The sequence below is a fragment of the Periophthalmus magnuspinnatus genome, chromosome 14, assembly GCF_009829125.3.
Source record: "Periophthalmus magnuspinnatus isolate fPerMag1 chromosome 14, fPerMag1.2.pri, whole genome shotgun sequence".
Lineage (NCBI taxonomy): Eukaryota > Metazoa > Chordata > Actinopteri > Gobiiformes > Gobiidae > Periophthalmus > Periophthalmus magnuspinnatus.
Window position 1 is genome coordinate 7464271 of NC_047139.1, and position 13383 is coordinate 7477653.

The following is a 13383-nucleotide window of genomic DNA, read 5'->3' on the forward strand; positions in this document are numbered from 1 at the left end:
GTTGAGCTTCATAATATCTCCACGGAAACACTCAGGTACAGATCCCCCGACGCCAAAAAAGTTACACTGTGCTCCTTAAACTGACTTTAAACTGCCGACTGGGCTGAAATATAAGGTGATACGGTGGATGACAACTGTGTGCATGTGTCAGATTAGAAATGCACCAAGATCAGATCATCTCAGTAAAAAAAAAAAAAAAAAAAAAGATGGACTCCTCACTCTGCAGGACTGAGCTGTAAACGATGAGATTTCAAATATGGACAGAACTACTTTATTCACACTACGTTTACACTTCTGACTTCAAGTAGCAGTTGTGAATGAAGTATTTTTGAATTCATTTTTCCTCAGATTTTCTGTTTAATTGGGTTTAAAACTGGAGTAGTGTTTCATTATATTCAAATTTGACATTGTATTGACAGAAAAAGGTGCAATTTTGAGATTTTCCAGCTGTAGAAGGCTGTTAAAAATGTGTAAATTGTAGTAAGAATAAGTATAAAGTAACCTACGCTTGAAAAACACTAGTCCTACTACAAGTACTAGTTACTTTCTGAGCAGTTTTAGTACAATTGTTGATCAGTCTGTGACACATAATTGATTCATGACACAATTTAAACCCAAACATGTAGGATTTTTTTGACATATTATAGCTAACAAGTGACTCCCAGCATGCAACAGGTCTGCGTGGGTAGGAAGCACCGTGGCTCTTTTAATCTGTGTAATGAATAAGCACAAGCCAGCGGGGTAATGGATGCCTGCACTGGCCTGCTGAATTATTGAGGGTCTGAGGAACAAGAGAGGTGCAGGTGGATCATGTAGCTCTGTGTCACCCTCTGTCCTGTGCTGGCTCCGCTTTCGGCCCAGCGGGTGCGCACGGTGGACAGGAGAGACCGGCCCATTCCAGGAAATGGGTAACTCCGAGACAATATAAAGATGGCATAATGAAATCAACTGTGAAACCATGAAAAGTACGAACCAAGACAAGAATACCTACGCTTAAGTAAAACCCGTGCTCTTCTTTTGTGTTGAAAGTGAATCTTTATCACAGCTTTATTTGATCTCTGATGGTTATAGACTATGGTATCTTTAAAATTTACATGTCCAGTTAAATTTAACAGCTAATAATAATCTGTCAAAGTGGTTGTCTGTAGTTCTATGGCCTGTATTTGCTTTGTTTCATTTCAGCACCTTGGACAGAGCACGGCTGACATCTGCCTCTGTCCTTGGTGCTGAAACTACTGCACCAGCCCCAGTCCTCACCTCTTTTACAAACACATAGGCTGCATTTATTATGGCTCTGATTAAAGCCACTGTCATGATCAAACAGGGCGAAGTTATGTCTAAAAATGTAAATAATAATAAAGTTTTCAAAAGACAGAAGAAGTCTTTAAAAAGTGTCAGAAAAAGCCGAAGCTGCCACTTGACGCTTGCGCACAGAGGCCCCACTGTGGCATTTGTAAACTGAGCGGGAGGGGGAGGGGAGGGGATGAGGGGAGGAGGGGATGAGGGGAGGGAGGGGGCCGGGAGGCGCTGCCCGCCGCGTGAGCAGCTCATTGTGGATGACAGGAGTCTCGCGCAGGACCTCAGACACTGTAGCTGTGAATCCGCGTGCCTGGGGCCTTGGCTGCTCGCGCGCTGCTTGCAGGAGGCAGCCCCGGAGAACGATGATGACCATGAACGGAAAACAGCACTTCAGCATGCACCCGGCCCTGCACGAGCCCAAGTACCCCGGCCTGCACGCGGGCTCGGAGGGCATGCGTAGAGTGTGTGTGTCCGGCCCGCAGGTACGTGCTTCAGTTTGGTGAAATGTCACTGTGATGAGTCGTGTAAAGTTTGGCAGGTCAGAGCTTTGTCTGGGTGGAGGTCTGGGTGTAGTTTGGGTCTTTGAAGCTTTAAACTACGTCCAGATTCGCCCTGACCTGCGTGAACAAGAGCACTTTTGACAGGACTTTGTTCTAGTGTCTCTCTCTCCTCTGTGTCTGTGCCCCCCTCCCAGTTCACCCCCTCCCCTCTCACACATGTCAATTCAAGCAATGCTCTTGCTTCATATTAATTTTTATGACCTGCGCTTTGAGGAGCTGCTCTGCGCTCTGCGCTGCCTTTGGAAAAAATGTTTTTAAGATCCTGAGAGCGCGCTGCTGACACTATTCCCCACTGACTTTCAGTATGCTCTCTCCTCTCGCTTGCAGCTGCAGGGCAATATATTCGGAGGCTTTGATGAGAGCCTGCTGGCGCGGGCAGAGGCTCTGGCGGCAGCTGACAGCATCGTCTCTCACGGCAAGAGCCACGCGTTCAAAGCAGACGTGACTTACCATACCATGAGCAGTGTCCCCTGCACCTCCACCCCCTCCTCCAGCGCCTTGCCCATCTCCCACGTGCCGTCCACCATCGCCTCGCACCACCACCACCACCCTCACCTGGGCCAGGGCCTGGAGGCCGGGGACCTGCTGGAGCACCTGTCCAGCAGCCTGGCCGTGAGCGGGATGGGCGGCCCGGAGCCCCCGGGGATGACGGCACCGGCGCACCACCACCACCTGCAGACCATGGGCCAGCTCCACCAGGCGATGGCCACCATGGCGCACCCACACTCGCTCTCTGTGCACGGGGGCATGGTCAGCGACGTGGAGTCGGATCCGCGGGAGCTGGAGGCGTTTGCGGAGCGTTTTAAACAGCGCAGAATCAAACTGGGAGTAACGCAGGCGGACGTGGGTTCGGCCCTGGCCAACCTGAAAATCCCGGGAGTGGGGTCGCTCAGTCAGAGCACGATCTGCAGGTTCGAGTCTCTGACCCTGTCCCACAACAACATGATCGCGCTGAAGCCCGTTCTCCAAGCGTGGCTCGAGGAGGCAGAGGCGGCGTACCGCGAGAAAAGCAGCAAGCCGGACCTTTTCAACGGGAATGAACGAAAAAGGAAACGCACGTCCATCGCCGCGCCAGAGAAGCGCTCTCTGGAGGCGTACTTTGCCATCCAGCCGCGGCCCTCCTCGGAGAAAATTGCAGCCATTGCAGAGAAGTTGGACCTGAAAAAGAACGTGGTTCGAGTGTGGTTTTGCAACCAGAGGCAAAAGCAGAAACGAATGAAATACTCTGCTGCGCACTGACTGTCACAGATCATGAATAAAATAGCCTACTACATTTTTGATCGAGTGATTAATAATAACCTACAGGAATTTATTAACGAGCTCCTCACGTCTGAGCTGGAGGATGTCCGAACGACTTGGCTCAGACCTCTCTTGCACTTTTTGCTTTTGTCAGTGATGGGACGGTGTCCGGGGAGGTGGGTTTTGATGTTGTCAACAGTTTATCTTTGCACTCTTTCAAGTTAAAGAATATTTTGTATTTGTCTGGTGGAAAATCACTGTTGTGCAGATATGGAGCAGGGCAGAAGATTAAAGGGCATTAGTCATGTTCACCATGAAGTCATTGGTGTTATGGTTTAACAATGTTCTGAAAGTTCAGACTGAGAGTGTAACTGTTTGGATGAAATGGTCTAAATCACATCCCCCAAATCTTTGATTCTGTCGTGGTGACTTGTTTATTGTTATTTTACGCACAAATCACAGGAGATGACGCACTGTTTGTCTTATAAACGCAATGACACTGATGTCTACGAGGCACATACTCGTGTGGATGTGGCTGCTGCTATATTTATATGAATATTTTGATGTGTTTTGGAGCTAATGGCCCAGATACGATACACCATTTATTCTATTATAATATTGTATTTATTTTTTCTTCACTATTGTTTTACTTGAACATGTGTGAAAATATTAATAAATAATTTGTTATTTTCTAAACATTTTCTGAAGTGAATCTGGAGTGAATTTGCACCATGAGCCACATTCTCCAGCTGTAAAAAGCAGTTTTACTTTGAATTCTTTTTATTTGTATTTAACTCCGCGCTGTTTGTTTTGTGATCCTGCTGCACTGTTTAATTCATAGATCCCAAACCCTCAGCACAGATTAAATATGTATTGTCGTGTATGATCTACAAGCTCCGCGGATAAATAAAGGCCTCGTGATTCACAGGTTTCTCTCTGTGCGTAAAGCGCGCGCCTCGGCTAATGGCCCTTTCCTCTAATTAGCCTCGTGTGAATTATGGATGCCCTCGTGTCACTGGGTTACGAGGGGGTTGAAATTATTAAGTAATGACGATGCAATATTAATTCTAAATTGGTATAAAACGAAGAAAAGCGAAGGAGGAGCAGGATAAAGTCTGAGAGGAGAAAAGCGCGCGGCGTCTCTGGGGAAACGCGCCACGGACACAACAAACCAAACACCCAGAGAGTCTCCAGCCTCTTTAAAAGTAAGTATTTTTATTTTACTGTCTGTCAACTTTTAAAATTGTAGTTTCTTTATTAATTTTTGTCTATTTTTGGAAGTTGACAATCATTTTTCTTGCCTTTTTACGCAGCGTTTCTTCTTTGATTCGCACTTTATTCACAAACTCCAGACAATATGCCATAATTAAACCCCTTTTTCGATTTTTAGTAACTCTATTTTTCTCTCTGTACAGTTAATAATGTCACTAAATAAGGTTTTCTGAGCGTAATTCCCGGATAAGCCCAGAGTAACGCGGCCTGAGGTTGTGCGTGTCCCGTGGAGACTGTGGGCGTCTGGATGCAGCCAGAGGACCAATACTTTGCAACTACAAGGAAATATTTGTGTCGATAATTAATTATTCTCTTTGAAGACGGGGGAGATTAATTACTGTGTATAATTGATGGTGTTAAAGTGGGTATTTCAGCTGTAAGAGCCTGGCAATAGAAAGTAATTATCATGTTAAAGAAAAGTACTGATATTTTTCTGATGCGTGGATTTAGAAAAGTATTTAGCCTTAACAGAAAACAGGGTTAGTAGATTCATAAAAGCAAGTAAATTATTCACAATTTTTGCAATATGTCAGAAATTTGGCTTTTTATTTTATTGTAATTTTTTTAATAGATCTTAGATAGATTCCCCCCCAAAAAAACCAAATTATTGGGCAATTTTAAATCATTAAGGAGTGTTTTTTTGCTTCTAATAATCTATATGATGCTGTATTATATCTGCTGCTTACATTTGCAGGCCAAAATTCCAGCAAATGCACCAAAATGCCAAAGCACATTTGTATTTTGTGGTGAAAACGCTTTTTGGATTTGGATTTTCAACATTCATAGGCGAGGCAGGTTTATTTGTACAGCACAATTCGTACACAAAGTAATTCAAAGTGCTTTAGGGAATAAAAAAGACATTAAAATCACACGAATCAAAACATAAATAATCACAAATAATCATCATAAAATTAACATTACAAGAGAAAAGTGCAGAATAAAAGCCTTTGAGTCGTATGCACAGATAAAAAGAACCGTTTTGAGCCTGGATTTAAACATTGTCAAAGTCGAGGTCTCCCTAAAAACATCAACAGAGCCAAAAACATTTAACCTGCCTCAAAAGTGAACACTCAAGAGACTAAACAATGTGATAACGTCATGAAACACACAATAATAATGAAGAAACCCAGTGTTAAACTAACCCAAACACCCGGGGTTAAACCTGACGTCCCCACTCGTTTCCCAGGATTCCTTGTGCCACCCTGGATGCTTGTGGATCAGCGCGCGGCTCGTGGTAAGTTGAGCTGAAGTCTGTGAGCGCTCGCAGCATGTGGCGACTGGGGCACGTCAATTATTCACAAGACTCTCGGAGCAATACTGGATATTCACATGCAATAATAGAGACGTCTGTGCGTAATGAAGAAGAGTTTAGGCTCATCGTTTGACTAAAACGTGGCAGATTTTACAGAACACTTAGGTTATGAGTAAACCCAGGGCATCAGTTTATACGTATAACCTTTAATCAAGTTTTTATTCTAGTCATAACGTCATAAAAATACAAAACACAGCCTAATAAAATTGCAAATGCCAAACAAAAGACGTAAGAGACACTGATTTTACCCTGTTCCAGTGATTGAAAAGATGCCAAAAACTTTAATTAACAACTTTATTTATCAGGGAATCATAATATTTTAGAGATTTAAACCAGACTTGAGCCTCCAGCCGCCCCCTCACTTCTCTTAAGTGGCTCAGACTATAAGTATTTGTGCAAAAAGTCTGTTGGAGATGTCACGCCAAGAGGTTTTCTGACAGAATGAGGATGAAAACTGTGTCTAAAGGCTCTGGAATATATGCACGTACTGTATATAAGCGCACACAAACGCACACAAACGCACACAAACGCACACACGGTCCACACTGGGTTGGACTGGAGAGCTCGGGAATGTTCAGAGGAGGGGTGGAGCTGCTGAGAAGACACCCCGAACTTAATAATTCATCTCATGCCAGCAGCAACAAATGAGAATGTGACTGAAGCCAAAAGAGACAGCTACCTCTGCTCGGTCTATTATGTCAGCTCAGATCAGCGTCAAAGACAAAGCACTAAACCTACAATGCAAAAAAAGTAGATTTGGATGAAGACCGTCACCTGGCGTCTCATGAGGATGGTATGCCTTTGTCGGAAATGTTCCACAGTATGGGTTTTATTGTAAAAAACTAAACAAAACGGTAGATTTCTAAGTTTTATGGCATTTTGAGGAACAGATAAACAGGGAAAGCAACATTTTTATTGCAGAAATCCACTTAAAACTTAACAATTTACGTCAGATCGTTAACTTAATCTGAGTTTTTGAGTAACTTAGATGAAAATACAGCAACTATTTAAGTTTATTCAAATGATTTTAAGATTTTTTTTCCAGATTTTAAGCAAAACTGACTCTTCCAGTGGAGTGAGAACGTTGCATTTGGAATCACTTTTTTTGTTTTTTTACCCTGATGTCCGATTTATTACATTTTACAGTTAAATTATTGCAAAACCAGTCAACTTTTAACAAAATCTACGACCTTATCAAATAAATCTTAAGTCAGAACTACTTAAAATGATGCAATATTACAAATTCTCGTCCTTTGCCCCTTTGCACCGTTTAACTTTTCTTTGCTGCTTTTCTGCATAGAGCTTTAATGTGTTTGCTTGGGATGTTCCACAGTAAGGCATTGTGCTTATTTGTCCAACGTTTATTCAGTTATAGAACAGTTTAAGTGCACCTTTAAACCTTTAAACCTTTAAACCAACGTTAGATTTCATGCTTTCTGTGTGCGTTGTATCCAGCTCATACAGCGAGGTCGATTGGGTTTCAGAAACTTGAGTCTAGGATGTTAGTCTGTTGTCGTATAGCGGTCGATTCCAGGACGCTCTCCAGTTTCTCCGCGTGGTGAAGTGTAAAATATATGTCATCCACTGACACAACAGGTAAATAGGATAAATGGAGCAGTGGAAGGACATGAAAAAGTAATGCACTGACGCAATGAATACTGTAACAAATATTTACATGAAAACACTTGTAAATAAGGCCTGTATCACGTAAGTTTTCTGTTGTAATAGGCGCCATTTTGAGGACCTATCCGCGCTCATAAGACAGGGTAACACTTTACAATAACTACACTTTAAATCTATCATCTGTAAGTTTATTTGAGTCATTTTAAATTACTTTTTTACCACGAAACAGATGTTAAACCTGTCCTCCCGTCTTATCACTTGACCCCTCTCCCCCGCCTCACCACGGCTTCGCTCAGACTCACCCGTGCTCTGTGATTTTCTCCCGTCACGCCGAAGCTGGTACACGTTCAGACAGAAGTAACGCAGACAGCATCTAGTGGTGAAATGTGAGAATACAACAGGGGCGTGTCGATCATCTAATTACAGACGGCAGCTTTATCCATCTGTTTATCCATTTTATTCCGCTTACCCGGGGCTGTGTCGCGGGGTTAGCAGTCTACGCAGGGACTCCGAGTCTTCCCTCACCCCAGACACGTCCTCCAGCTCCTTCAGCGGGACCCCAAGGCGTTCCCAGGCCAGCCGAGAGACATAGTACCTTCCCTGGAGCCTCCTTCCGATGGGACACGCCCGGAACACCTCCCTAGTGAGGACATGTTAGCTTTAATTAGCCTTAATAAGCACGAAATGAAACTTTTACACAGTTATAATGAAAAAAGAGTTTATTAAGAACGATTCCAGGTTAACGCCATGACCTTAACGTCTTAATAAAGTAGTTACGAAGTCTTAATAAACGATTTGTTCATCATAAATTACGTTTTCGTCTTTGATTTAAGGATAATCAAGAAGTAATTATGATAAAGCAGCACCTACGATGGAGCGTTTTTGTTTTAAAGTGCTCGTTTCTCAAGCGTAGATCCTAATTCCTCTCTGTAAAACTCCATAGGCTCATAGTTATCCGAGGTCACGGCGTCTGCGAGCGAACATACATTATGCACAAGTCGATGAGCTGCACAACAGTCGAGGAACGAAGCCGATGGGTCAGTATCTTCCCCGCTGCTCCGACATATATGATTTAGATTAAACGGCTTTAGGAAACGCATCTGGAGTCGGTCTAAGAAACGCAGGGCCTCGTGTTCATCGAGAGGAAGAGTATTATCCCAGGCATTCATTATTCAAGTGTTCTCCATTATCACGGAGCCCAGAGAAATGAGACGAACTCAGCCAGAAATAACTCACTGTGGCGTGATTTTGTTTTATTATTTTTTTTCTCCCTCTGTCTCCGTGAAGCACTTAGGGTCTTCGCGAGTGGAAGCTCCGCGCACGAGCAGAGAGGAGGCGAGTTTATGAGCGACGTGAGGCTACGATATGACGAGGAAATACGGAAAAGTATGGAGAAATGTAAACAACTGAAGAAAACACAGAAAAACTTGATGTGGGATTAGTAAAAACTTAATTAAAACGTCCACATTACGCAATTTTCTAATCTATAATGTGTTTTTCTAATCACAAACAGACCTGGAGTTGTGTTTTGTTTCATTCGCAGATGTTTAACGTGCAAATCCTGCATATTTAGACTTAGTTCTTCTCGCAAACTGAAAACACTATGTTCCACCTTGTGATGTCATCATGTGGTAAAACAGGAAGTGACTTTTCAACTCGCTTTTTCATTACACCATTTGAATAATCTCAGCCATAAAAATGTCCCATTTTTACTAAACAAAAAGGGAAAAGGTGTCGCTGTTAACTTGAAAACTACCACTTTATGACATCACAAGGTGGAACAGAGCGTTTTGAGGTTTGGAAATGTAAACGGACAAATAATAGTGTTACTCAAATGTGTGTGAATGAAACTCCATGTGCGTTTTTGATGAAGTAACAACGTTCTAACATGATTTAAAGCTCACGAGAGTCAATTTTGTGTAAATATAGGAGCTTTAAAACCCTTAAACGATGAAGTTGTACTGAAAATACTGCGACGATGTCATTAAAAAACAAGAAAAACTGTCATAACGAATTCAAAAATAACAATAATGTGGCTATATTTCTTAATGTACACATCTTATAAACGCAATAACAAGAAGACACATGTTTAAAACGATAAAATATGAAAATAAATGTGCATAATTTCTTATCAGTTCCACATTTACATATAAACAGAATATTAAACATTTAAAATTGTTCTAAATATGGACCCAACTTGTGGAAAATGTAGCAGCTCACCTGGCACATTGTTGTACATGTGTTGGTCTTCTCTGGGGTTTCTATCTGTTTTTCAAACTGTCTAAAGTCCTGAAGTATCAAATTAAACCAGATCCATTTGTGTCATTTTTGGAGTGGCCCTGGACCCTTTTTTATTTATTTATTTTTTTTACCAAACTCCAAACTAAAGGTGCTGAACTTTGCGCTCTTTATTGCTGGACGAGCATTTTTATTTAAGTGGAAAGACTCAGCATCTCCCTCCCAGGCACAAAGGATAAAAGACATAATGTTCTATAAGGATTTGGAAAAAATTAGATGTACTGTTCACGGATCAAGAACAACATTTTATAAACTATGGTGCCCTTATATTCTACTATTATTATTATTATGTGTATATTATTATTTATATTATTATGTGTATTATTATTATTATTATTATTATTATTATTATTATTTATATTATTATGTGTATTATTATTATTATTATTAATTATTTTTTATTATATGTATGTCTCATTTTTTTGTGTGCAGCTGGTCTGTAGTTTGTTGTGTGTGTGTGTGGGGGGGGGGGGGGGGGTAGTAATTTTGTTATGTTATTTGAAAAAAAAGGAAAAAAGTTCTACATTATTAAGTATTGTACATTTCATTGTTCCTCTCACTGCTTAATAAAAAGACCTGAAAGAAAAAGAAAACTGTTCTAAACATTGTCACTTTTGTAGAATGTTTTGCACAAACCAAATCAATGTAATTGTGGTGATTAAGTGAGTAAATATAATGAACTATTTTTTCTATTAAACTGTGTATTTGTTGTTTTAATATCATTATCTACTGTTCCTAGTACCTTTTTGGGGGGTAATGTTAATGCAAACTGTGTAAAATTGCAGCTTTGTGCTTAAAAATGTACAGAAATGGGTGTGTTCTGCTCCAGGGGCCACTGCAGTTTCAGGTACTATGTGACATCACCCAGGACTGCCCTGACTACAGCCATGTGTTTCAGATTACAAACACTCGAGTTTAAAATGTGGACACTTTAAAGTCAGGCCAACATAAGTATGAAATCATAAAATAATAAAGTTGTTGTAAAGGTTTATAACTAAGAATAATAACAAAAAAAAAGGATGTAGTTTTATTAGAGACGTAAAATGACACATAATTCAGAATTGATTCAAGTTAAAAGTTATTGTTTGACTTAATAATCTACTGTTGATCAGGAAATGAAACACAAAGTCAGTGTCCACAGACCACAACGTTCAAACAAAGTCAAATCCGTCGACGTTGTTCTCGTTACATTTACTTTTTGTCTTTTCTGTCTCGATCTCGTCAAGCTGAGGTCAGACCTGCCGTCACGGTCAGTCTGACGGTAAGCCCGGGCGACAGAAGCAGCACCCAGAGGAGTCAAAGGGCGAGGAGGCCGCACGCAGTCGTATAAAGTCCCGTCTCTGCTGAATTATTCCAGTGTCACTACAAGACTCTATATTTAAGGGAAAAAACAGATAAAACGTGGTGCAAACAGATGGTAGTTATTCGTGCAGAACAGAACGGTGGAGAGAAGAGTCAACTGGACTATACTCTCTATATTCAAGTAATCGCAGTTGTAAATTGTTAAGCACATGTGTCAAACTCAAGGCCCGGGGGCCAAATGCGGCCCCGCCACATCATTTTATTTGGCCCGCAAGAAGATAAATTAAAAGGCCTGGCTGACATTTTAAAATAAGTCTCTGCTGCTTTAATGTTTGCACTGACAATAAACTAATGAGACTTTCACAGCAAGTGGAACAAAGAAATATTTGCAAATAATTATCACAAAATGTTCATGAAGAGGAAAATTGTCGGCGTGGAAGGAAGTTGGGAGGAAGAAAGGTGAAGGTGAAAACAAGTTTGCGCTTTGAGGAGAAAAAAAATTATGTTTTTTGTGTTATGAGGCGGGGTCGGTACAATCTACATCGACATTTTGACACCAAACACGGAGCTAAGTATGGAAAAGTTTGTCTGCAAGAAAAATAACAAATTGTCGAATAATTAAAAGGCTGTAAAAGGCCGAATTTGAAGCCGAGCTGAAGGTCTGTGAGGAGGTGTGTCCCGACCAGATACACACTTTTAAAAATGTCAGTTTATCTCAGAAATCGTTATTTAACAAGTTAAAAAAGTAATTACGGTACATCTATTTTACATGACATTCGGTTACATTTAGTGACATTTACACTGCCGCAGTTACATCTGGCCCTTGAGGGCGGCCATTTTGCTGATGTGGCCCTCGGTGAAAATGAGTTTGATGCCCCTGATCTAATGGTACATTTGTGTCCTCAGATGTTCAAATCAAATTGTGTTTCGACATTAAGGTTCATTTAATCACAAGAAAACACAGTCAGCTAAGATCACGAGCTTTGAGTAACGACTGAAAGGACAAAATGGCCGACACAAGCGGTCGAAATGTGTTACCTCCGCAGACGGGCTGGGCACTTCTTTAGAGATAAGCTGAGGAAGTCAGTCACACGGGAGGAGCTCGGAGTAGAGCCGCTGTTCCTCCACGTGGAAAGGAGTCATCTGGCCGAAGAACAACTCAAGATCATCCTGGAAAAGGTGGAGGAAGTGTGTGTGGAGCTCAATTTGCTTCCTCTGTGACGCGACCCTGGATAAAGCGCAAAAAAACCCCATGCATGCCCAAAACATTCAACGTAAAAGTTGCATTTTATATATATATTTTTGTTTGTTTCATATTTTTATTGATGTGTGAACAAGTATCACAATATACTGTCATTTACAACAAACAACAAATGCATACACACCTTTTTAATTTTTTATATAACAAGAACTTAAAATAATAATAATAATAATATAAAATAATGATAATAATAATACAAAAATAAATAAATAGTCACACAAATCTTGACTGTAAATAAATAAGAGCACAAGATCACATAGTAAATAATAAAAAACATATAAATCATAAATAAACAATAATAATAATAATAATAATAATAAATTAAGTTTCACACAAAAAAGAAAAAGAAAAAAGATGGGTAAAAAAGGAGGGGGTGTGGTTGGCTTAGACAGTTTCAAAAAAGTCAATAAATGGTTTCCACTTACTATAAAATTTGTTTTCCATCATTTTATATTTATAGTTTTTGTTAAATTGCTTTTTTTGCTGCTTGGTACAGCTATTATCTTTAAAATGATAAAATGTCATTCTTTTCTTTTTTTTTTTAAATTTGTACTTTATTCAAATTTTAAAGTGCACACCTCCACACGACACAACACTTATAACGCCACTGTTTCCAGAAAAGTTATCTTCAATACAGCAGTTGTGTTTGTACAAAGTGTTATAACATCAATTTCTTTCTTTTTCTTTTTTTTTTTTTTTTTTTAAAGAAAACCAAACAAGCATCAAACCAGGGTGTCAAAAATCCTTCAAGACTGCGCGGGCATCTTCAGTCAGCCCATCATTCTTTTCTTGTTAGTTTTTAATTCCCCAAACTGGTCTTTTCCCTCAACCTAACACCAAACTTTATGAAGAAAACATCCAACTTATGCTTGATGTTTGCATTTGTCACAAAACGCCACGTGCTGAAAAAACCTGATGAACTGCTGCCACCCACTGTTGTGCCATTTCTAGTTAATCAAAATAAACCATCTGCAGACACAGGTTTCAGAAATGATACGAGCGCAAACTCAGAAACGTTGATCCGTGCATCTTTTAAGCATCTATTTTACAGCAGAAAACATACATAAAACAACACATTAAACATTATAAAAGGTGTAACTATCAGACTGTTGTGTTGGATAATCCAGGTCTAAACGGATTAGTTCTTGCTCTTTCTTAACATGTTTTTTTAAGGTATTTATTCATTATGTACAAGTATATGTTCAAGTATATGTAAG

The 13383-nt window shown here is 40.3% G+C and overlaps 1 protein-coding gene across 1 annotated transcript; it reads left to right on the top strand.

The window, feature by feature from the left end:
• The first annotated feature begins 1592 nt into the window (after window positions 1–1592).
• On the top strand, window positions 1593–3173 carry pou4f3 (POU class 4 homeobox 3). Its single transcript, XM_033978721.2, has 2 exons — window positions 1593–1781; window positions 2187–3173. The coding sequence occupies exons 1-2, from the start codon at window positions 1662–1664 to the stop codon at window positions 3096–3098; spliced, it is 1032 nt and encodes a 343-aa protein (XP_033834612.1). The 5' UTR covers window positions 1593–1661; the 3' UTR covers window positions 3099–3173.
• The last annotated feature ends 10210 nt before the right edge of the window (window positions 3174–13383 follow it).